This window comes from Ciconia boyciana, chromosome 5, assembly GCF_034638445.1.
Source record: "Ciconia boyciana chromosome 5, ASM3463844v1, whole genome shotgun sequence".
Lineage (NCBI taxonomy): Eukaryota > Metazoa > Chordata > Aves > Ciconiiformes > Ciconiidae > Ciconia > Ciconia boyciana.
In genome coordinates this window covers 54,391,503-54,415,119 of record NC_132938.1, presented here as the reverse complement: position 1 = coordinate 54,415,119, position 23,617 = coordinate 54,391,503, and the positions used below count along the sequence as shown (strand labels likewise).

General features: G+C 43.9%; 1 protein-coding gene across 9 annotated transcripts in view; it reads right to left on the bottom strand.

Annotated features, from left to right (window-relative positions):
- Positions 1 to 12,725: 12,725 nt before the first annotated feature.
- BMPR1B (bone morphogenetic protein receptor type 1B) overlaps positions 12,726 to 23,617 on the bottom strand; it is a 296,363-nt gene continuing 285,471 nt past the window's right edge. For all 9 annotated transcript variants that reach the window (XM_072862758.1, XM_072862757.1, XM_072862759.1 and 6 more), the window contains 5 exons: positions 20,260 to 20,452; positions 19,537 to 19,834; positions 17,031 to 17,206; positions 15,521 to 15,651; positions 12,726 to 13,186 (listed from right to left, as the gene is read on the bottom strand). In XM_072862758.1, coding sequence (XP_072718859.1) covers positions 13,061 to 13,186; positions 15,521 to 15,651; positions 17,031 to 17,206; positions 19,537 to 19,834; positions 20,260 to 20,452 — 924 coding nt within the window. In that variant the 3' untranslated portion in view covers positions 12,726 to 13,060. The remainder of the gene's footprint in view (positions 13,187 to 15,520; positions 15,652 to 17,030; positions 17,207 to 19,536; positions 19,835 to 20,259; positions 20,453 to 23,617) is intronic.

Below are 23,617 nucleotides of genomic sequence, written 5' to 3'. Positions count from 1 at the left end.
GATATGCAATTCAGAGTGGTTAGGGGGAAAAAAAAAGAAACCCAGAAAAAAATAAAAAAGAGAAGTTGCTATGATAATTATTTACTAATTAGTATCTAGTGCAAGGATTATAATTATAATTATTATTATTATTAATTATTATTACCATTATTACTTTATTTCTAATTTTGTCAGCAGCAGAATGAATCATTCCCATTTTTATGGAACTTGTTGTCCCCTTCCTGAAGGTCTTCTAAGACGCATCCCTCTATATGCTGTCTGTCCTTCCCTTCTCCAGCCATCGTACTCCTCCTCCGAAGTCCTCTGCTAGCCCACAAGGGTTGCTCACCTCGTGTTAGCATTGCTGTGCTTCATGCCCAATGCAAAGGTGGTACAAACTGGTGACACTCTGCTGAAGTCACTGATCTGCACCCGCAAAGGATCCAACCCAGCACCCCCCTCCCTGGGATGTTTTGCATCACCTTGGTGCCTCCAGGTTGCTCCAAGAAGCAATCCTGTCCCGAGGTGGCTGTGAACCAGTGATGGCCTCCCAGTCCAAATACACATAGCCCACTGGTTCAGGGGGCTTGCATCAGCACAGATGCAAGCATGTGGAGGCACCGATGTTGACCACCTGATTTGTGCATCCAAGGTGGGCCTCCATATGTCTTGCTTTGCTTCGAAGCCATCTGAGAGCCAGCAGCTCCTGTTAGCTTCCCACAGAGCCACAGGTACTCAGTGAAACCCACCTCCTCCCGTAATGTTTGCAGTGGTCATGCCTACTAGGAGTCATCTGCTGGGTCATTTCTGGGTGAGATGCGCTCGGTGGATCTTGCCGACCTTGCTGCAGCCAGGGAAGCCTCTGCTGCCTGGGCCAGTGTAGGGCGGTAGCGTGGTGAAGTCAAAATCGCGTGTACTGCATTTTGCTGCCTGCGCTGCACTCCCTCCGCCGCCTGGGCAGGGCGGTGTGGGTCCTCACTGGCTGACCGGGTTGACATTTGTCCCTCTCGGCCATGTCCGTCTTGGCCACCACAAACAAGTGAAGCAGGAACTTGGCAAAAGGAGAGAACTCTTGCTTTTTTTGGTTGTCACTGCAAACATATTTTATTTTCTGCTCAGTGAAAAGACTGACTTTTTGACATGACATGTGCATAGGATCAGATCATGGTAGTTTTACTGCCAGGCTTGTCTGTCCTCTACTTCTGGTGCAAAGAAGGCTTTCTTCCCCAGCCTGTCCACTCCAGGTTTCCAGCCAGCCGCTGGTTATTGCTGTTGTGCACACATGCATGCCCCTGCCCACGCACATATTCCCACAGCATCTGCTTCCCAAGACTGGAGTTGGTTTGTTTTCTTTTGTGTTTTTGGTTTTGTTTCTCCCCAAGGCTTTCCAGATTGCGCCTTTAAAGGTAACTTTGAAAATGTCATTGGTCAAAACGAAAGGAAAATTTCATTTGACCTTTTTCCCATTTGACATTTCCATAGGCTTGGGACTTCTTGTTTTTAATTTCTCAGCTCCCTGACACCAGCGGGGTTTTGGTTGACCACTGGGCAGCAATCACAAAGCACTCCCTTTCTCATAAGAGGTTTGCAAACCCGGCGGTTTGCAAACCAGCATTTCAGTCAAAACCGGAGACCAGAGGACATACATTTTAACTTTCAACATGTGTCTGCATTTTGCCTGAGTAAGCCCTGCCTTTTCTGAATGTGGAGGTGCCAAGGGCATCCTTTCCACAACCAACCATCTTTTTTCACCTTGAGCATCTGATGCAGCCCATTGCAATGCTAATGGAAATCTTGCTTTCAATTTCAGGAGGCTTCAACTGGGGCTTCCAGCTCTGCCCTTTCCCTACATTTTTTACTCACCTTGGAGCTCTAAAATGGCTCTTAAAAGATAAGTCTCAGCTTTTCTCCCTCCTGTGCCATCTTCAGGTGTAGCCAGTTGTACTTAGTTCTTGTTTCTTCCCTCTTCCTGTGCGCCCTTCCTGCGTGACTCCTCTTCCAAGGCAGGTGCATAAGCTGAACTGTCCTTCAGCCCCTTCCCCTCTTCGGCTCAGTCTTTGTTAGCTGATGCCCAGGCTGACCGGTACTCCTGGCTCTCGGCTTTTGCTAGGTGGGCAGCATGTGCACCCTTCTCACTGGGGCCTTGCCAGAAAGTGTCTTGTAGCTGTCTGTATTGCTACGAGTCGATGCTCCTTTTGCCAGCTCTCTGACCTACCCCCTGATGCCTCCTTCAAGAAACACAGTTGAACAACTTTCTTAAAATATTCTGGGGCATTTTCCTTTTACAGCATCACTGTAAAGGGATTTATTGAGAGGAAAAGGCATGCTCTGATTAAGAGGAGCATCCACAGAGGTAGATGGTGGTCAAGAACACCACTAGGGCAGCAGCATCGCTGTCACTAGGAGGTGGAGCTGCTCTTCTTCCATCCCGACTGCTCACAAACCTTCCCCCGCCTGCTGCAATCACAGGCTGGACGGTTTCTCTGTCCCCTGCTCCATTCAGCTTTTGCAGGGTCCCAGTGCGATGCCGTGCAAGGTGCCCCAGCCCTGGCAGGGCAGGGAGAAGGTGCTGGGGACGGGGACATTTTCTCCACAGAGTCACACCTCATCCCAGCAGCTCTGCGCTCGTGCTTTGCCACTGCTGCTCGCAGCAGCTCCCACCTCACCTGATGCTCCCCCTGCATTAATTTTGCTCACAGTTTTTTTCTTTTTTTCCGGGGGTACCATGCTGGCAGGACGTGCAGCTGGGGAGAGGGCTCTGGGACGGGCTGGTGGTGCACACCCCTCAGCATCCCCATCCTGCTGCCCCAAGGAGGGAAGGTGGGAGGGAAGCAAGTGTGGCCAGATCCGCTCGGGATATTATTTTTGGTGGGAGAAAAACCGGCAGCGGTCCCTCCGCCTGGATTGCGTGGACACAGTGCCATCTCGTGGGGCTGAGCCCTGGCTCCAACATGCCGCCGCAACATCGCTCGGGGAAAGGCTTTCCCATGGGGCAGCTCTTGAAAAATGGCAAAGTTTGGCAGACAGAACCGACTCTTAAGAGTTATTGTAACATTTTATGTCAGGTGAGCACATCTACTTTTTAAAAAAAAGATGGCTGCAGGCTTCTTATCCTCCAGTTATTACTACTTTTTTAAATGCTTATCCTTTTAGTTGTCCACCTTCGGCTATGTGCTGTAGGAGTTTCGCTGCTGTTCACACCATCTCTTCGTTACACGTTGATTGCTAGTGCTATAAATAATATATATATTATATAAATATATATAAAATATCTACTGACTTCAAGGAAAACCTTTCATTTCCAAGTAAGAAACACTATCGGAGGCAGTCCTTTTCACCTGATTTTTCTTCAGTTCTTCTTGTGTTGTGTTCTTGTAAAGGTCGCTGTCAGTGTATAGGGTAAGTTTGGGGTTTGGTTCCCCCCCCCCCCGAATTTTCTGATCACAGCTGATCCACTGCATCTTGCTAAACAGTGAAGGCCTAAGTGCTGTTTTACTGAATCTCAAAAGTTTTGAGGCAGTGAGGGTCTCTTGAGTCAAGATTTGCTTCCATGGGAGACTGAGACTCTTTTTTTTTCCGTATTGCTGGCAGAAATGCAGACGCTCATGAGACATGTTGGAGTCTGGGACGACCACAGAGCAAAACATGTCTGTTCCTTGGGTTTCTTGCTATTTCTGTTGCTTACATATAGAATAAATGTATTTACATGCTGTAAGTCTGTCATTGTGGACAGTGTCCTAATGTCTCATATTGCTACCTAAAATATTTTATTTTTGGTTCTTTTTTTCTTGTTTGGGGGGGTGGGGGGTATGGGGAAGGGAGGGGTGGGGGGGCCCTTAGACCATTGTATGCTCTAGCCAGGTAGTTACCACAGCTCTAAGGTTAATTTTAAACAAGATTATACTGTTGAGATGGTTTTTTTTTTAATCTCATGTCCAGGGCACTTCATAAACTATCTTACTGAGTGTTCAGAAGTCTCTTCAGGTATTATTCTGGCTCTCATCTGGCCAGGAAGTAACGAATTGTTTGCAGGCTGGCTTGCTTAATATCAGGCGGTGCAAAGATGGGAGTGGTTTGTGAATGAAAACCAAACCTTTGGCCCTTCTCCCACAGGGACTCCAATGAGGTATTGACTTTGGGCTCACCACCTCATCCATTCCTAGCTTGTGTGTGAAACCTTGAGTTCATAAAATGAGCTGCACTGCAGATTTTTAGATGCTGAAGCATGTATCTCAGACGTCCTTTGAAGTGGGAATTAAACAGAAATGCAAAGAGAAAGTGTGTATGTGTATACATATACAGACAGACAGAGAGGAGAAAATAAAGGCCACCTCCTGCTGGAGGCTTTAGCTCTGATGTTAGTTGTGGGCATCCTCTTATGACCAACTTTTGCTTGGGAAGGTGAAGGTCAAAATCAGTGCTGTATCATCACTGCAAGGTCAAATAGGCAGTATATCAAGAGCCAACAGAGTAAAAACTGGCAAGGAACTAGAGTTGGACTTGAACAAAAGCCTCAGAAATGAGCCCTCAAGTCTGGTAGGTCAAGCTCCTCGCTTGAAATAGGAGCATTTAGTTTATTTATGTACTTGTCCTTTAAGCTTGGCACCTGCTCCCTGAAATCTGAAAATCCCTTTATCTGAAAGTCCTTTGATAAGCTCTGCCTGTACAAAAAAGCAATGATAATCCAGAGTTCCCACAAACCTCTATCACTGAATAGGTATTTCACATTTTCTGTGATGCTGGTTAAATGTTTTTAATAGTGGTTCAGTCTCCTCAACTGCTTACAGAGAAATTAATTGCTATGTGTGCTGAACCCTGGGCTTACCCTTTTCTCCAAAAGCATCCCATGCCATGGCACGCGAGTGACTTCTCGATGCCCATGAAGAAGCGGGATGTAACCAGGCAGGGCCCCCCTGCAGCGGTGAGGTGGCTCTCCGAGCACTGGCACTCTGGTCTCCAGCTGCTGGCTTGCAGCTGGTGGGACAATAGCCCCTAGATGAGAAAAGCTCGCACAGCCCTGAGAGCTTCTTTGGCTGCTGCCAGCTGGCTCTTGCTATGGCTTGCCAGTAAATTTGGGAGCTTAAACAATACGAATAAAAAGCAAAATCAGTCTGGAAAGTAAACAAAATTAGAAAGAAGGAGAAGCAAAACGCTCTTCTCCCATAGATCTTGCAAGGCACCTTGCAAAACACCCCGAGCCACGAGCCAACAACCTACCTTGAAGCGGGGTGCGTAACACAGCTGAGACAGAGAAGTTATGGCATTACCTGGCATTACCATTTTGGCACATCTGTGTGGTGGACATTTTTGCCAACACGTGTTCTGTTTGTTAATGTTGAAGAGTGAAAAGAAAAAAAAAACAAACCACCAAAACATGAAGATGGTACCTTTGGTACCTTTCTAAAGCAAAGAAGGAGGGCCCATGGGAAATGAAACGTCTGTGCAACCCAGGCCGAGAGGGTTTATTGCATTTCTCCCTCCTCTTCCCATGTCTCAGCTCTACCAGGGTTCATTTTCTTTGCTATTCAGATCTGGAGAACTATTTTGGTTTTGATTTCCCTATTGCTGTATCTTCTATGCAATTCCTTTTCTAAAAACTGACTTACTACCAGAGAAGTGCTAGCCATTGCATTATTTGTATTGCTGTACAGTGGAGGTGTGGTTTACTAGTTCTGAGTGTGCCTCTTACCCCCCTCCCTTTTTCTCCTTCCCTCTGTTTGTAAATGCCTGCATTTATTCTGTCAGCCTGACATGTACAAAGTGTAAGAAAGAATTTTTAAACAGGTAATAAATTATATTTATAAGCAACTGGAAAAAAAAATACACCACTACCTTGTGTTCAATTGTTTAGTTCCTAGAAGCTTGGAAGGAAAGAGGAGCCTTTTATTTAGTTTCTTAAAAAAAAAAAATCCGCTCAAATGTATCTGCGCATAAGAACTCCTTGTGATGTAGTCTCCCTCATAAGACACCATTCATGACATCCACATGCCCGTGCAGGCTGTTTCATTGCACTTCACAAATCTTCGTGCCTCTCCCTCCCCATGGGGTTTTACCCCAGCAGCTATGGGAGGATTTGCCCTCAGACAGCTTTCCTGGGGTTTGCATTTTATGGCCGCAGTTAAAGGTTGAGAAAAGCAACAGGCAAGAAAACACATCCTCAGCTGCTGAGCTCAGCTCCCCTCCTGCATCCAGCCTTTTTGTTACAGAGGGGAGCAACCCACTGGGCTTGACACAAATGCCCGGAGGCAAACTGAACGCCACTTGAGCAAGGTGATTTTTTCCAGCAATACCTGCTTATGTCCGATTTAGCCAGGTGGATAAAATGCCCAAACACTGAAGTTCACCCATCTCACACCTATCCCCTGCTGTCAGAGATGGTCGTTGTTTCTCACCAGGCTCAGTATTAAACTCTGGTTTCAGGGGGTGCAAGAGGCAATTCCCCAGCATTCTGATTCTCCCAGCTGAGTGGGAAAACAGTCGTCTCTTACAGACAGCCCCTCATTGGCAGGTCAGCCCTGGGCTGAGGAGCTCATCCTGCCCGTGATGGAGGCAATACGGGGGCCTGTGCACTGCTGGGGGCAGCACCATCCCATCCCATCCCATCCCATCCCATCCCATCCCATCCCATCCCATCCCATCCCCTGGGGGTGCAGGGCTGCCTGCCAGCCCTCAGGCTCTCCTGCTGTGTCCTGCTGAGGAATGCTCAGCCCTTGCCATCTCATATGCCAGACCCACAGCCTGCCAGCACAGCTACGTGATGTGCTCACTCAGCAGCTCTCCCTGCAAGAGGCAATTCAAGGTTAAGTCAAAGCAGAAGCACTCTGATAGCATACAAAGCCAAACACATCAAACAGCCCAAAACCTGAGAACATGGCAACAAGTGCATCTGCCAGGTTTGGGAGACCTTCCAGTCTAGCTGGAAAAGGGCAGACCTTTAAAAACCCATCCCCTGTACATTTGGATTACAGCAAGCTTTTCCCAAGGTGTAAGGTAGCTTTATTTTATTTTATTTTCCTCCCATTGCAAGTCTTAATGCAAACTACATGGCAGGCAGAAGACAACTCAACTGGTCAGGCTGTTCTCCCTAACCACAGGACATCACCGGCTTCTTCATTCTGCAATGAAGGGCATCGCTAACACAAGGCTCCTCCGTTTCCCTGGCTTCTCTACTAAAAACAGAATGTGGGCAATATCTGCCCCTTGGCTCCTGTAATTTATTTGCACTTAACAGGCAGTAATTCTTCGCAGGAGGCCAGGCATGGGCAGCCCTGCAGTACCAGCTCGTGCGGAAGTCCCTTGCGGCTACTGGGGACAGAGCCGGGGACTGGCAGGTTACTGAACCAAGACCTACCACCCCAAGTCCGGATGAAATACTGGGCATTGCTCAAGTACATTGAGCATGGCACAGAGCTGCGGCCAAGCACCAGTGACAGGTTTACGCCATCCAAAAGCCACTGGACCTTTGGCGACATGGAGGGAGAACTATTATTTTTTTTCTTTTATGATTATCTTCTCTGTAATAGGAAGAAGTAGATTACGTATGAAGAGAACTTGGAGCTATGATGTGAATGGAGAATCTGTATCCCAAGGGACACAAGGCATAACTTCTTCAATGGTAACTTTGGCCACCATGTGGTCCCACAGCTAAAGAGAGCTGAGCTGTGGGCAGGGCTGGTTTCTCTAAAATGAAGATGCCTGCTTCAGACACAGTCACTGCTTTGACATTTCTTGGAACCTGTCTGCCTTCTCTTCCAGTTTTGTCTTTCTATATACAGCTTTCACAGTAGACAAGCTCTTTTCTGTCCATCCCACTATTCCCACCCTGTCTACACGTATTGCCAAACTCGAGTTTCCTTTGGTTTGACACCCCTGTGGGTTGGGTCTTCCGCAGTTGCATTGGCCAAGCGGTTCCCTCCTTATCTTCAGGGACTTTTTCTTCAGGTACCTCACCTATAGCTGTTCTTCCTGAGACTCCTGGAAGTGTCTGCTCCAGTGTTTCTGCATGTGAAGGTGGGACTGCAACTCTCCTTCCCAGGTAGTGAAAGGCACAGTTCAGTGTTTCACAAGGAAGCAGAGCTCTGGTTTCTGCAGGGGACAGTAGCGCGACTCTGCCAACCTTGAATGGAAGCGAAGCAGTCCTGGCATCACCTGCAGCTGCAGAAGATATGGGTAGCTAAGCCTAGCAAAGTGGAGAGGAAAGAAAATGAGAACAGAGCCTAGGACTGCCCCCAAAAGCCACACCTAGAAAGTTAGGGGGAAAAGCAAAGGAACAGAAGGCGGCTGCAGAAACACCTATCTCAGTGACATGGAGAAGGTGCAGCCCAGACAGGCTGTGCTGGAACACCAGATCACCTCCAGCACTGTGCAGCTAAGGGGAACAGAAACAGCCCCAGAACTATGGGATATGGTGACATGCCAGGGACAACTTGCAGCAAGCACGGGGCTTCCCCGCCTAGACGTGGCCTGGCCAAGTGACTGTGGAAATGCCACTGGAGAATAACCAGAACGCTCTGCCGCTGATTGCAGACAGCCCGGGGCAAAGCAGGAGGGCTGCAGGGTCTGTGTTAGTCACCAGCAAGACGCAGCTCAAGGGAAAAATGCTGTTTACATACTTTGAAAATAACCGGCACGTTAATTACACATTAGGAAACACTGAGCTGAATGCTGCATTCTGAAATATGGCACTGCAGAACGAGAAGAGAGCTCAGGCCATAAATACAAATACATACAAATATCTCTATGTATGTAGAGATACATACTCTCCGATGTCTCTCAGCTCTAAGCAATGCCACGTTTCAGCTGATGTGGTGTACGTAGGCTGCAACTTCTTTTCTCCTGAAGCACAGGGCTGGAAAATCTAGCTTCAGTCTGTGCACAGATTACCTCCTGTACCTCTTGCGCTATTAAAAATAGTAGTCGTAATTCATAAATATGTGGGGGGAAGGAAGGGAAGGGGGGGCCTCACAAAGATATTATGCGAATGCCAAATTTCTATAGATTTACATAATCAGCCACAAAATGCGAGTGACTGCTCTATTAGTGATAACACTATTTTAATTACTATTTCTCTCTTCGCTGAGTTGTGAAAGGGGTGATGCTTTTTTATGCCAGTGGAAGCATATGCAACATCTTACTGTTTACTTGTTTGCTCAGAGGAAAAATCTTATAAAAAATAAAATAAAATGAGGCATGGTCAAAATAATCTAGCCAGGGAAATGAAACCCAAAGGCGGTGCTTTTCAAGCACACGGAAAATAAATAGAAGTAAAAGCAATCTCTTTCATGGGGAGATGGAAACAATTTTATTTGGGGGAATGTTAAAACAACCATATACAATTTGAACAAATACAATGTAACAGTTTGTTCCCCAGGTTTTCTAATTACAGTATTTACAAGTTTAATAAGGCACTGGTTCTCAAAAAAGAACACAAATTAGTTTCTTAGTCTTTACATTGTCAACCTTTTCTTTAATAGAAATAACTTTGTGCTAGAGAAAGGATAGCAGTTGCTAGATGGCATCTCTCTTCCTTTTGGGTTTAGTTTTTTTTTCTTCTTCTCTCACTTACCTATGCCATCTTATCTATGCTAATAAGTCACTAAACTAAACTTCCTTCAGTGATTTACATTTGAAAACTGGATTTCCAGACCTGCAGGCACTGAAGCCACAATTATCTCTGCCACCGACTTCCAAGCCCTCATCAATGTGCACTGTGAAACTACCAAAATCTGGAAGTGACATTAAAAGGCCACACCTGGCAAAATAAATGTACAAACCTGTAGTCACTGTACATGCTAAAACCATAATAATTACACGTTAAGTGTCGCAGAAAGTCAACCATGCAGAGGGTAACTCCAATGTCACGGTGCTAGAACAAACGACTTCCAAGCTTGCCTTAGGCTGTTTTCTGGCCTTAGGAATATCCCTTTACAATATCATCGATTACAGCGGGTAGGAGATTTGAGGGCAAAATCTGGTCTTTTGAGTCTTGGGAGAAAATGGGCAGGCACACTAGTTATACGACTGCAGACCCTTTGCTTTCTCAGAGGTGTGTCTCCATATACATATATATTTATTTTCCTGTATAGCACCATTGCAGTGATTTGTCATTTATGCATTTTCATAAATAAATATTATGTTTTATTTAGTGCTTTACCATCCGTAATAGTTTACTCTTAATCCACACACTGGAGTTATTCCAGACTCCCGACTGAATATATATATATTTATATATATATATATATATATATATAAAACACACATAAACTTGAACATTTAACATATACACTTTATATAACCTATCAACCAGTATCTTAGATCCCTTTCTTTTGGACCGAAAAAAGTAAGACTTGTTCAGAAAACCAGCGACTGGCCCTTTCTCTCCCAACACACGGATGGCAGGTGCTGGGGGCATCACGTGCCTCACGTCTGCCAGCTGGCAGAGCACCTTCCGAAACGTTTCTGGGGAGAACATTTCTGAGCCTTAATAATACTAAAAAAAAAAAAAAAAAGGGAAGAAAATCTATTTGAGGAATGCAGATGTGAATCACACCTAAACAGGGCAGGGAAGAGGCATCCTGCTGCGTGACCGCTTACCCAGGATGCGCAGGGACTGGGCTCGGAGGTGGGATCGACCGAGCCTGCCCTGACCACTGCCAAAGTCAGTGGTCCCATCTGCTTCGTCGGAGCCGAGAAACACCAGTTCCTTGGGGCTGCGCTGGTTTTTATGAAAGGGCATGAAGGCGAAAGGAGTGAGAGTAGAAACCCCGTGGCTCCATTCACTAAGACAAAAAAAAAGATTAAGAGAGGCTGGGCTGTCCTCCTTGTTTTGGGCCACAATCTTCAAGCCGAGGCAGCCAAGGAGAGGAGCAAACTCCGCTCTCAGCCACGCAAGCGCACTGTTTCTTGAGGACAGGGGAACCAGCATCGCCCCTCTCGGGGCCAGGGTTCAGTGTACTATTAGCTCTCAAAGATTTTCTTTTTGTATTGCTCGGTATTTTTGGGTACAGGCAGGGAAACTGCACTGTGGAAAAAGCACTCTAATTAACAAAAATCCTCTGATTAAACTTTTTAACACCTATAATCACGGAGGTCTTGCTGGTTCTCTTGAACTTGCGCATTTTTCTCTGTTAGCTTGAAAGTATAAAATGGCAGTTTTTCCAACTAGAAATACCTTCAGGGAGCCGTGAAGCTAAACTCCAATTATACACCTACCACAAATAAATCAGTTTTGTCCAAAAAGGGAAAAAAGAAGCATTACAGAAATGCCAAGGCTAAATCCAGCATGGCAATTATTTCAGTTCTGAAATAGGCTTAGCATAATCAAAGCAGCATTTGTAAGGACTTATTTCAAAATTAAACTGAACACCATCTAGTAAAACAGGACATAGGCAGGCAAAAAAAGTTAAAAAAATAAATAAAAGAAGGGTAAGAAGGGTAAACCGGTAACTCCCACACAGCTCAGCTTTGATAACCTGATGAAGAACAGAGGCCTTTCCAAAGAAAATACTTCATGGGGAATATTTCACCTCTCATTTCCCCTTCTGTAGTTTTAACATCGCAGCAACTGCTGCAGCCCCAGGAAGGAGGAATGGGGAAAGACGGTAAATACGTTTCCTGTTGCTCTTCTCCTCTAAAAGCTGCTCTTGCTGGGAACCACGACGCTACACAGCCCCAGCTTGGCAGCAGAGCCTGTCACTACAGTGCGGTGGCTCCCAGAGGCTTCGAGGCTGCAGGAAGGCAGCACAAGCAGATGAAGCTTGAGTCAAATATTTTGGTTTGTGGTGCCTCTCACTACAGTGGCAGAAGTGCTGGAGGCACCTGCCCGCTGCCGGCCATGGTGCCTGGCTCTCGCCACGCAGCCAAGTCCCAGGCTCCTTCCCCGTTGGCTTCCTACTGTGGCCAGAGGCACCAGGTCTCCTTATGCTTAAAGAAAAATTACTGCCACCCCAAAAATGGGAATTTTTGCAGTTTTCACTTTCCCTTAAAAAAGGGAACACAGATTATTATTTTTTTCCAGCTGTGGTTGTAGATGGATACCTCACTTTTACACAGATGAAAGAGCAAGTTAGTAATTTTTCCTCACAAGGAACTTCCTCTTACCCAGTGGGTGTGTATGTAGGTCACAGCAGTTTCAGATTTACCAGTGGATCCAAATGCGTACCTCATTTTCACTCACACACCAAATACTTTATTTTGCAGTGGGGGGGGGAAGAAAGACAGAAAGAAAGAAAGAAAGACAGAAAGAAAGAGAAAAAAGCCAAGAAAAGGAGTACTTTTTTACCATCATCCTGTACCATACCCATCAGATTTCCTGGAAATGTGAAAAGCTTCTTCAAACAAGCAAGTCACACCGAACCGTATGGATACAGCTCCCAATTACCTTAAACAAAGTACGACCTCCCCTGGGACAGGCCACCCACAGGAACCCGTGCTAACGATGGCAGGGACGTGACTGGGCTCCATCGCTATACTGAGAACTGCTCACATGGGCAGGGCTACGGAAAGTCGTCTCCGCAGGTAGGTGGCTTTTAAGACGGTTTCCATTACAGCTCCTCTGAGCTGCACAGACCCTCTCTCCTTATTTTTTTTAAACGCTGGAGTGCAATAGTCTCTTTATAAATGAAAAAGTCACTTTGCTTTCATTTTCAGCACAGTTTCTTCCAATTTTTTTTAATGTAACAATATACATCTTTTTTACTTCTAACCAAAAGTTTTATTTTCATAAAATTTAAAGCAGTATCTTTTTAAACAATCAAAATAATAATAATAATAACAATAATAATAATAAAATAGTAAGTGGCTTTCACGGAAAGCAACATGCATAATCTTAAACCAGTTACTAAAACTGTATTTCCCCGTGTAAACAAGGGCAGACAAGCCTCTTCCAATCTTGTATGTCAAAATTCAGCTGACTTTTGCAAAGGATAGTCTCCTCAAAAGCAGTCAAACAACCTTACAGCTGCTCTTAAGCATGACTGCATTCAAGGTACTTATTAGCGGAGACTTTCAATACCTCTTCAGGACTTCTGCCTGCACGAGAAAGTCCGTTTCCGTGGGCCTTCACGAGCTGACTCTGGCCGAGTCAGAGTTTAATGTCCTGCGACTCTGACATTTTGGCAAGTGTTTTCTTGACCCGCAGGGCTGTGAGCCGGGACGCAGGATTGTGAGCCCAGCACTCCATCATCAGCTTCCCCATCTGCCGTAGGCACTGCAGAGAGAAACGGGAGAGAAAGTCCCACCTGGGTCAGTGGAAGAGGAGACTGCAGTTGGTGTCAACGCCACAAAACTAAAGGGAAAATGTCTTTTCTAAGGGCAGCCAAAAAAAAGGCAACATGCTGGCTGGTATCACTTTTCAAGAGCTTTTGTTTTCTGTATATTAAGGAGAGTTCTCCAAACATGGCAATTGCTCTTATAATTTACGACAAGTTATAGTCTAGACTTGGCTGTATGCTCCACAAAAGCACTTTTCTTATTTCCCCTTCCCCAAACGCGCGCAGCCTGACCCACACAAGCACGGATCTGTACAGCGAGCCCTTTGCTGTACAAATTCAGTGGAATTTGCCTTCCTCAGCCAGCGACCGGCCCCCGGGGCACAGCCCGGTGTGAGCACAGACCCACAGCTCCTGCCCAGCTGCCCCTGCCAGAAAGCCACCTGCGAGCACCCAGCTCGGCTCTGACCTGTCCCGCTCCATCCCCTGCCTGCTTCCGAAACACGGCCAGACCCTCCTCCGGCTCCCAGCAACAACTCTCTTGCTGACAGCATCTCAGCATTGCCTTTGCCATCCTGGAAAAGGAGCATACATCCCTGCTCTGCGTCTACCACCTTCTTCCAAACACAAAGCACCACGTAAGCCACCGCAGCCGGGGGATGACCCCGTCAGCCTACAGATCTGCACTGCTTGAAGATTTGCTTGCTACAATAGGAAAAGAGACTTTTTCCATCTCATCCAACTTGCTCTCCATTTTCATGAGGCTCCTGGCCCAGAAGCAGTGCAGACCCGGAAAGGCATTACGCACAACCACCACCAGCAGCGCCCAGACCAGCTTAATACATTTCAGATTAATGCGGATTTTTATAAATGCGTTTTGGTGATACACAAGGTTTTATGCACTAGCAAGTTTGCCTCTCATCGCTAGAATGCCTGAAGTGGGGTTACCAATGACGCTAACCAATCAATCAAGAACAGTTACTTGAACGAGACTCCCCAATCCTCGATAGGGGTGGTAGCAGACCAAACACACACTGCATGCCACCACACAAAAGCCCTTCCCAGGATCGATACTAACAGCACTTCCTCCAGTGCTTCCACTCCCGGTCTGAAGGCTCAGAGGGATTTGGCTAGGGAGAGGATGAGGCAGGTGAGTCTTGGTTAGATCTTCCCACACTGGCTGTTGCACAAGTCCTCGAGCCTCCCAGGGAGGCTGTTTTATTTTTCCCTCACATTCCCAAATTGCCTACATCTCATGCCACCTAAATCTTTCATCTACCTGCAGAATATTCATCTACACACTGCTATTCCCAAATGGCAGTTGTCTTCTGTGACTGTAGAAAGCTTTACAGCATTAAACTGTACCAATTAACGTGATTAATGACCCCTCCTCCATAGCATCTTGGGAGCAGTCGGCAGGTTTGCCTGCAGTACCTCAACTGTTCGTCTCCTGTCCCACGAGCACAACTTTGCTTCGTTACAGATGCTCAGCAGGGAGAGTTCAGATTCTCCCCCAGTCCTCTCACCTCTTTTTTTTATTCTGGAAAGCATTTTCTGGATCCTATGTCTCCTCTGAAAGGCCACATCTGTAGCCCTCTTTGCTAAAAAGTGAAGAGGTGCATGAGCACTGTCTTCTGTTAGATGTAAAGGGGTGAATGATCGGTGCTCCTTGGTGCAGCCCAGCTACTGTGGTCAGTCCTATTGCATATCAATACCGTAAGAGTGAAACTTAATATCTTGTGCTCACGTTAGCATAAAATCACAGTAAAATCGTGTTTCCAAGCCTGCACACCTGTGATCACAGAAAAGCTGTATGCTCATTTCATTTCCAAGAGACAGGAGATACTTCCTTCTTTAAAAAAAAAGGGAAAAAGGTTGGAATTACAGCCCACACATCAGTACACGCTGAAGCAGCTGCCAGTACACCAAGTACACTACCACTGCACTATACACTGCAAAATAATTTCTCTTTCAAAATTTTTGGCTAGCCACTGATTTAGTGCTATTAATGCCGGGAGCAGAAAGCAAAATGAGTGCAAGAGGAAAACAGAGAGACTAAGAAGGTCTGAGCACAGCCTGCTATCATTGTGGGATCTGGTAGACAGCACACGAGGAACCCACTTGCAAATATCGTAGGCTGTGGCCCCTGGGGCTCTGAGGCCTTCAGTGGGGATATCCAAGAAGGTCACACTCCTTCCCGAGCCCTGTTACACCGTGACTGGTGCTAGCACCAGTGGTAAAGCTCCTCCTCACTCAAAATGGTGCAGAATTGGGTCAACCTCACTCACTTGCTCTGATTAAAAACACAGGCTGCATTTTAAGAGGAATGATACCTCATCGCTGCTCCATCTGTTGGGAAACGAAGGGCGGAGTCTCTTGATGCACACAATCTCCCGCATGTCCTCGTACGAGGGGTCGCTGGGCACGAGGTCGTGGTACGGAAGCTGGTATTCCTCAACTATTCCTGAAAGAAGCCATTAGTTGCCCATCACTTGCAGAAGACACCTTCCACTCCCCTCTTTCCCTCTCATTTTATAACAGATTGACCATACTGCTTAACAATTAGATGCACTTCTTAAAAGGAATTCCCTGCCCTAGAAGTTTATTCCACCGTCAAGCTCCAATGTAACCATGGCCGTGTAAAGACTGGCCAGGTATCTTAATCTGAAAGCATAGTTACTTGCCAAGTGAGACAGTTGCTACCACTGCTGTCCAGTCCAGCAATCTCCAGAAAGTTATGACAGAAAGAACTATTAGCATAGGGCCCGTATCAGAGTAATTTGGCAGAGAATTAACCTTAGGTTTCCTTCTTATCAGTGGACCTGGTATATATCAAAAGGCATTTCTGTGACTTTTCAGAGCACGGCAAGGTACCATTCTTTGTGCACACTGACGATGACAACAATATTACAGATTTTACATCGCGTCATTGCAATACACTTTACCAGTTTGTAAACACAGGGATCATGTTGCTCATGAGTGAAATTCAGCTCCTCTAGGGTAAGCATGGAGCGAGCATTCAGCACAATACTGAAGGCTTTAAAGACCCATAAAGTCTGGTGAAGGTAGCGTAGACCCGAGAGAGACATGCTCTACTCTTACTTGCCACCAATCTGGCACGTAACTGCTGCTAAGTCATTTCTCTGCATTTAACTTTCCTCAGTGGCAAAATAGAGGTAATGACACCCATCACTTCTTCACGACACTGAGCTCTACGTGCAGAAAGCACACATAGCCTATGCGTACAAGGATGGATCTATGCCCTGAAACTGCAGCTGGCTGCATTGCTTTATCTTGGCTGTCCTCACGCTTGAATGCCTGATATCAGAAGGAAATGAGGCACATCACTGGTATGACAACGATGTAATAAGTGCCAATTCCCTCTGTTTTTTTTCTATGTGTCTTGTAAATAGATTATTTATTTTAAATAGTGGCACAGCATACCCCTAAATTGTTTGTCCTCCTCCTTCTATTTAACTCTAACAAACCAAATAAATCACTATTTTCTTTCTGCTAAAATAGCTGAATACCCCCTGTCCAGCAAAAATGCGTTGCCATTGGAAAAGGCCCCCAAATGAGTTCCATATTCCTTCTTCAGTGCAGGCATCCGCTGCCTTCAAACGAGCCATTAAAATACAGTCTAAATCTCTGCTGTTGAAATAGCACTGATGCTTGAAAATAAGTTTCGACAAGAGAAGAGATATTAGGAGAGTTACCTGTATGGTTTATCCACATTTGTTTATTACAGTAAAAACAATTACCCAGAGGAAAGGATGTAATGGAAGATTTGGGTTATAAATGGGGTTCACTGACACAATTAAAAGCGATCTCCCAGCTCTTTACCTCCTGAAACACATCTCCTTGCTATCTCCCAAAGGATGAGTCCAAAACTGTACATATCAGCCATGATGTACGACTGAAAATGATTTCTGTTCAAGCTTTCGTCCAGCACCTCAGGAGGCATATAGCGTTTTGTTCCTACACGGGTATTTGGAGGTATGTCTACCTCGTTTGTATCACTAAAAGAAAAAGAAGGGGAAAAAAAGGGCATCAAACATGCAATTAAGTGGCTTGAAAAGAAAGCAATTTACATGGGAGAAGTAGTAAATTCACACCACATCCACTCTCAAACAAGGTCAAAAGCAATGCATAGTCTTAATGGAACAATTCTTACAAGGAAAGCCTCTTAGTGTGCAGGCAACCCTCCTTAAAAGGCTGGCCCGCCTGAGGCTATGTTAAGCATTCAAATGCAGAACCGCAATGGAGATAAGACTCAACAGGGAAGCTGTAACATTTGTGAGATTGCATTAGCCTGAGCTCTAATGCTGGTGATAACAATCAAATCTTCATTAAATGCTGTTTGCTTAACATACTCCACCACCTAATGCTTTAGTCTTAGCAATTAATGGAGGACACTAAATAGCTGGGGCAGTATCACTTAGCTGTAGCAAATCAGATCTGCAAGGAAGACGAGTCTAACTATTTTTTGTGCATGCATTACGTTTGATCTCTCCCAATCTTTATACATCAAGACGTGTAAACACGCAGACGTAAATATGTAAAAAAATCTAACCAAATGTGTCATGCCTCACACATTGACCAGAAGAGACAACGTATATCTAACGGGAAGCAAATTCCCATTAATTATGTGACTGGATTTTTTTTTTTCTTATTAACTCAAATTCAGCTGTATCAGTTTTAATGTTTTTAGAAGTTTAATATATGGCATATATTGTGGTTTGCTTAGAAAGGTCTGTTTCCCTTTCTTCACCTTCAAAACGTAAACATTTTAAATGTGATGGATACAACAAAATCTCACAGAATAATTCTACAACTTCTTCTGTAATTTTCTTCACCTACAGCAATTTTCTTCACCTACAGTTATGAAAATGACAAAAAAAGGTGAGCCTGAGATACAACCAGTCACCTACACAGTCATTAAATCATACATATGCTGGTGGCATTTCTGTATACCTCCAAGAATGTAACATAAACCTAGTGACCTGCACCATCTTGCAATATTTTGAATAAAATGAGAAATGTAGAGAACTTCACTAAACTCATTAGCTTCAGCAGAGCACACCCATTTCAACTACTTTTTTCTGTTCCTGGTCATTGCCTGAGAAATGCTGTCTAAGGAAGGATTCAGTATGAAAACAAGCCAAGTATGTAATGTAAATTCCATTTGGACTGTGACAAATACATATTTCACCTTCTTTTATAGCAACACTTGGTAGTTCCTAGCTCTTCTCGGTTCATACCTAAGCAGTGTACTTCTCTGTACTTGTCAGGCAAGGTATACCTGCAAAGGGTGAATATCTTCCCTGAAACTTTTGCAGCAAATAGTGTATTTCCAAGTTGTTGTTTTCTAGGCCCCTGTTCCTCAAAGTAAAAATATTCCTTTCTCATCTTGTAAAGAAAGGTCAGGTTCATAAAGGAAAAGCCTCACCAAGAAAGCAGGTAGGTAAGTGAATGGTGAGAAGAGCACATAAAAACTGCTTTTCCATACACTCTGAATAACTTCAGTTCAAGATTTGTACAGAGTTCTTAAAATTTTTTTTGATACCTCAGGGAGCACACAGTTTCAAAGCTGACCTCTGAGAGTGAAACCTTCAGTCTACGGCCACATTTCTGTGCACAGAAAAATCAGAGACTTTGTAACACACGTCTCCACCACCAGGACCACTGCCGAGAGCTCAAGCTCCTTTTGAACGGAGCTGTCAGACAGCAATGACTCCTTTACGAATCCCAGGAGTGCGTAAGTCCTACTTGTCTGCTCTTTCTAAGTTGTTTAAACACACAACCATTTTGTTTAAATCAAATTTAAAAGCCATTTCAAAAATCAAATCTGTACTTCGGCAATTTGATTTGTAGGAAATGAAACAAAAGGCAGCCCAAACGGGGTGCTTTTCAATAAATCCCAATTAGTAACTTGTGCAAATTATTAGTATTATTCTATATAAGTTGTGAGTGAATTATCTTGGGATCAGACAAGCTGAAAGCTTCCGTGACAAGTTTACTGACATGCCTTCAACCTGTCAATGCTATGTCCTTTTAGCATGTGGCAGCAATACTCAGGTTGCTATTGGGGGTGAAGTGATGAAAACTCAACCTTTATGCAGATGCAACTAATGTGCTCAATAACTAAAAAGCGACTATTTATACACCTGCATTATGTGTTTATGCGACATCCTCATCTACACAGGTAGCCCCACCTCACATACAGATGAGCATAGCGTGAAAGGTACGCACATACACTGCAGGTGCTTACCCGCTGCTCAGTCAAGAACTAAACCAGCGTTTGCGTCTGATTTACCAACTTTCCCTCACCCTCCTCACTTCTACTCACCTGATAAATTTAACAGCCAAGCCCAAATCTGCTATACAGCAGGTGCCGTTCTTTTTCACCAGGATATTCTTACTTTTTAGGTCACGGTGGGCAATAGCAGGTTTGCCCTGAGTACTGAAGATCTCAGTGTGCAGGTGGCACAAGCCACTAACAGAGGAGTAAGCCAATTTTAGCATGGCTTTTGTGTCCAAGGTAGTAGATTTTAGATAATCATAAAGAGAGCCATTCTCATGGTAGTCGGTGATGAGATACAGCTGGGTCCAAGATCCTGTACCTTTAATGTCTGCGGCAATGAATCCTGTAAAAAAAAAGAAGATTTTCAAGTTAATACTTCTCAGGGCTTTTTTTTTGATTGGACTGTCAGCCACTGCAATAGTTTTATTTTAATAACATATTTAATTTCTTTCCTCTTACTTCCATGCAACTACACCTCACCTCTAGCCATTAACATATTTTCAGAAAGCCCAGATATGGAAATACAGATGGCAGAAACAGATGTGTGGTGTTTGGAGTAACAGCCCCCAAACCCAATTATTTTTTAACTTTTATTTATGCTTCAGTAATCCTTGAAACATCTTTCTTTTGAAAAGTGCTGGGTGGCTAATTGCAGAGCACAGAAGGTAACAAAGCACATAGGAAAGGGCATCAGACAACAGCAAATACAAAATTATTAAACTTAAGAAACCTGTACACTATCAAATAATTCTCTTTAATTTCACTCACCGAGAATATTTTCATGCCTCATCAGGACAGTCTGGTAGATTTCTGTTTCTCTGAACCAGCTGGCCTCCTCTGTGGTAAAAAACACTTTCACGGCTACCTTTTCGCCACGCCACTTTCCCATCCAGACTTCTCCATAGCGACCTTTTCCAATCTGCTTTACCATCTGAATCTGTTTTGCGATGGTCCTTTGAACCTGTGAAGTGCCGAGACGGGCGGTTACAACTTGCTCCGCAGAAACCTTCTGCATTCACCTCCCTCCTTCTGCGTCTCCTTCCCGCGCAGCGAGCCCAGCGGAAAGGGGAATACGCAGCCATTGCGGCGTGGATTTCAGCAAAGCTCCACAACACAGACGCTCCCCGCTTCCCCCAGGATGCAGTGCTGGTGAGGCCATTCCTGCCACTGTGAAGAAGCCTTTCCATACATTCCCAAAACACGCTGTGGCCTCTCAAGAAAGTAAATCGGTCTGTGTGAAGGAAACATTTGACTACTAACCTTGAAATTCTTATTTTCCTGTGGGAGGTTGCCACTTTGCGGAAATTTTTTTGTTATTTTTGGAAAAACTTTGACAGAAAACACTCCTGGCCACCCCAAACCAAATTCCAAAGGGGTAGGTAACACATTTTAAATTAAAATGGGGATGTTTGTTACATACTCAACACTGTTGACACTCAAGGCTAGGGCTCACAAGAGCCAAAAGCATATCAGCGCTCCAAAACTAGCAAAATTACTGAAAGCAGCTTCCTATCACCTTCCTTGAAAATCCCATGCCTAATAATTTCAAAATATAAATTTTGTGTTAGGAACCTCAACCACTACTTACAGAGTTAGAACCCACGTGCCTACATTAATTTTAATCAGCATTACATAGTAATAAAAAGATTTTTTTTTCCAAAGATATGGAAGCAGAGCTTTAAATCTGCCCTTTCTAGTGTCCGTATCAGCTTTGTCAGTGGCTGTACTGTGAACTGATGCTAAAGTCAAACCATTTGTGCAGCTGTAGCATAAGATCAATGTACTCAGCAGCACTGCAGAGATACCCTTCATGAGGATGGCAGACCCCATGTAGCAGATGGACTGATTCTACATCTAACAAGCTTTATGACTACAAAAGATCTCGGACAAATGGAGACTAATATATTCCCATAGGACTGGAGCACGTCTGCAGATCACATATTTCTAAAAGTTCACAACGAAAAACTCAAGTAGATGCTGCAACGCAACCCATTGGTGTTCACGGTTGACTCAGCCTCACCCTAGCATAACAGGACATTAAAATGTCACCTTCTTGTGCTTCAGCATTGCCACCTCAATCCACAGCTAACTATTTTTGGTTTGTTAGGATTCTCCAAGATTTTGAAAGAAAATAACTTTATAGACTCCAATGCAAGGAGTTTTTCATCTGGCCCAAGCAATTGGCAAAATCTGGACAAGTGCAAATTCAAGGTCTCTCGATTTTGCCACCATCCATATACAAATTTCAAGCAGTTTATTGCAGCAAGCATGCACTGTCTGAATCCCTGTGAAATCGTATGCATTTCATGTAATCCCAAATATTTTTTGCAATGTTGCCTGACAAAAATGATCAAAACTTGATTTTAAAATAATTTGCTTCCTTTGTTATCCCTGGAAGGTCCAGTGGAAACTACCCGTTTGGTAATGCAGAGCAGGACTGCCACAAGCCCACTGCAGCATGAATGTATGTCCACAGAAGAATTCAAAACCTATTAGGTAAGGTCTATTATAATTTATTTTGTAAATAAATTACTGGCTTTCATAATAGACAATTTAAAGAAGAAAAACATAGTGGCCTTTATGCAAAGCTATTTCAAAAGTCCCAGCTTTTGTCTTCTCTCATTTAAACAGAATCCCATTTTTTCAGCCCTGCAATGTATTATTAGACTTCCAAGATGGTGGCTTCAGTACCATTATTTTTGATTAACATCAGTGAAAGCCAAGAACAGAGATTAGCCTTAATTTTTAAAATTGATTTATTCTCTTTTATACTCTCATATAGTGATTGAACAATAGTTATATTACATTGGAATTTTGCTGTAACATTTTGTAATGTCATTTTAGCATTGTTGCTTTCTATTTTGCCCATTTTAAAAATGCATCCTGAACAATAATGCAGTTATATCAAATAACTTAATTTGTGTAAATATATGTAATGGCATCATAAAGTACATGGAATTACAATACTTAATGATGAAAAGTTCCTTATTAAATTACATAAAGAAAATGAAAAACACATTTCTGTTATGGGTTTTCAGGTGGCAGAATACTATGTGAAGGGCCTTAACCTGGTTTCCTCTTGCCAGAACTGGTCAAACAATCTCCTATGAACAATTTATTTTATTTTAAGGAATTTAGCCCTTTCTTGAATCATAAACTGATTATGATTTCTAAAACAAATCGGTTAATCAAAATTGTTGGATGAACTGATTTCATAAGCATGCTGAATGATGTGTTCATGTGAATTATTTACACTGAGTGGGGTTGGTTTTTTTTTTTAATTTTTTTTCAATTCGGTATATTTTGCTGCTTGAGCTCTGTGAGCAGCCAGGTAAGGTTACATGGCCTTTTGTTTCCTCTCCCTGACTGGAATCAATCCAATAACCGACTATTTTTACTTTCTGCATTCTATTTTTCTGATGTTCAGCTAAAAGTGTTCAGCTACTGCAGATGAAAATTCAGACAAACCAGCCTTTTGTAACTTCAATATTTTGAACAGAGAACTTCATACCTATGGCTGGGATGCAGTCCCTTGAAAAGTGAAATTCATTGGAAGAAAAAGTAGGAAAAAAATATGTAAGGTAGAGACCAAACTGTAATTCAGCAAACTCTTCATACAGACCACTGAAATAAATGTCCCCAGAGTCTAATCTCCTTCCCCAATTTTGCACGGGGATTCACGGGGGCAACAGCTTCACCTACACTTCTTGCTCTGTCAAGGCCAATGGGGTTCTCCTTGCTTGCACAGACTTGATCATGCACCCCAGTTTGTCGGCTCAAAGCCTTTATTTACAACTTACTGTGTTTTTTTCTCGGTTTAAAATTTCATTGGCAGCGTTTGACCTGCAGCAAACTTTTCTGTCAGAGGCACGAACAGGTCAGGAAAAAGAACACTTGCTGAATGTCGAAGTATCAATAAAATATTGGTTAATGCTTGTTTTTGGTATAATATTTGTACCCATCAGAATACATGTTCTGCACAGAAGGAAAACGTTACTGTTGAGCATAAAGTGACTGTAATAAATTTGCGGATTACTTTCCTGAAATAACAACTTTGGATGTTTCAGTCTCTGCATAAGAAATAACACAGTTAAAAACAAACTCTTCCACAATAAAGTCTAGAGCA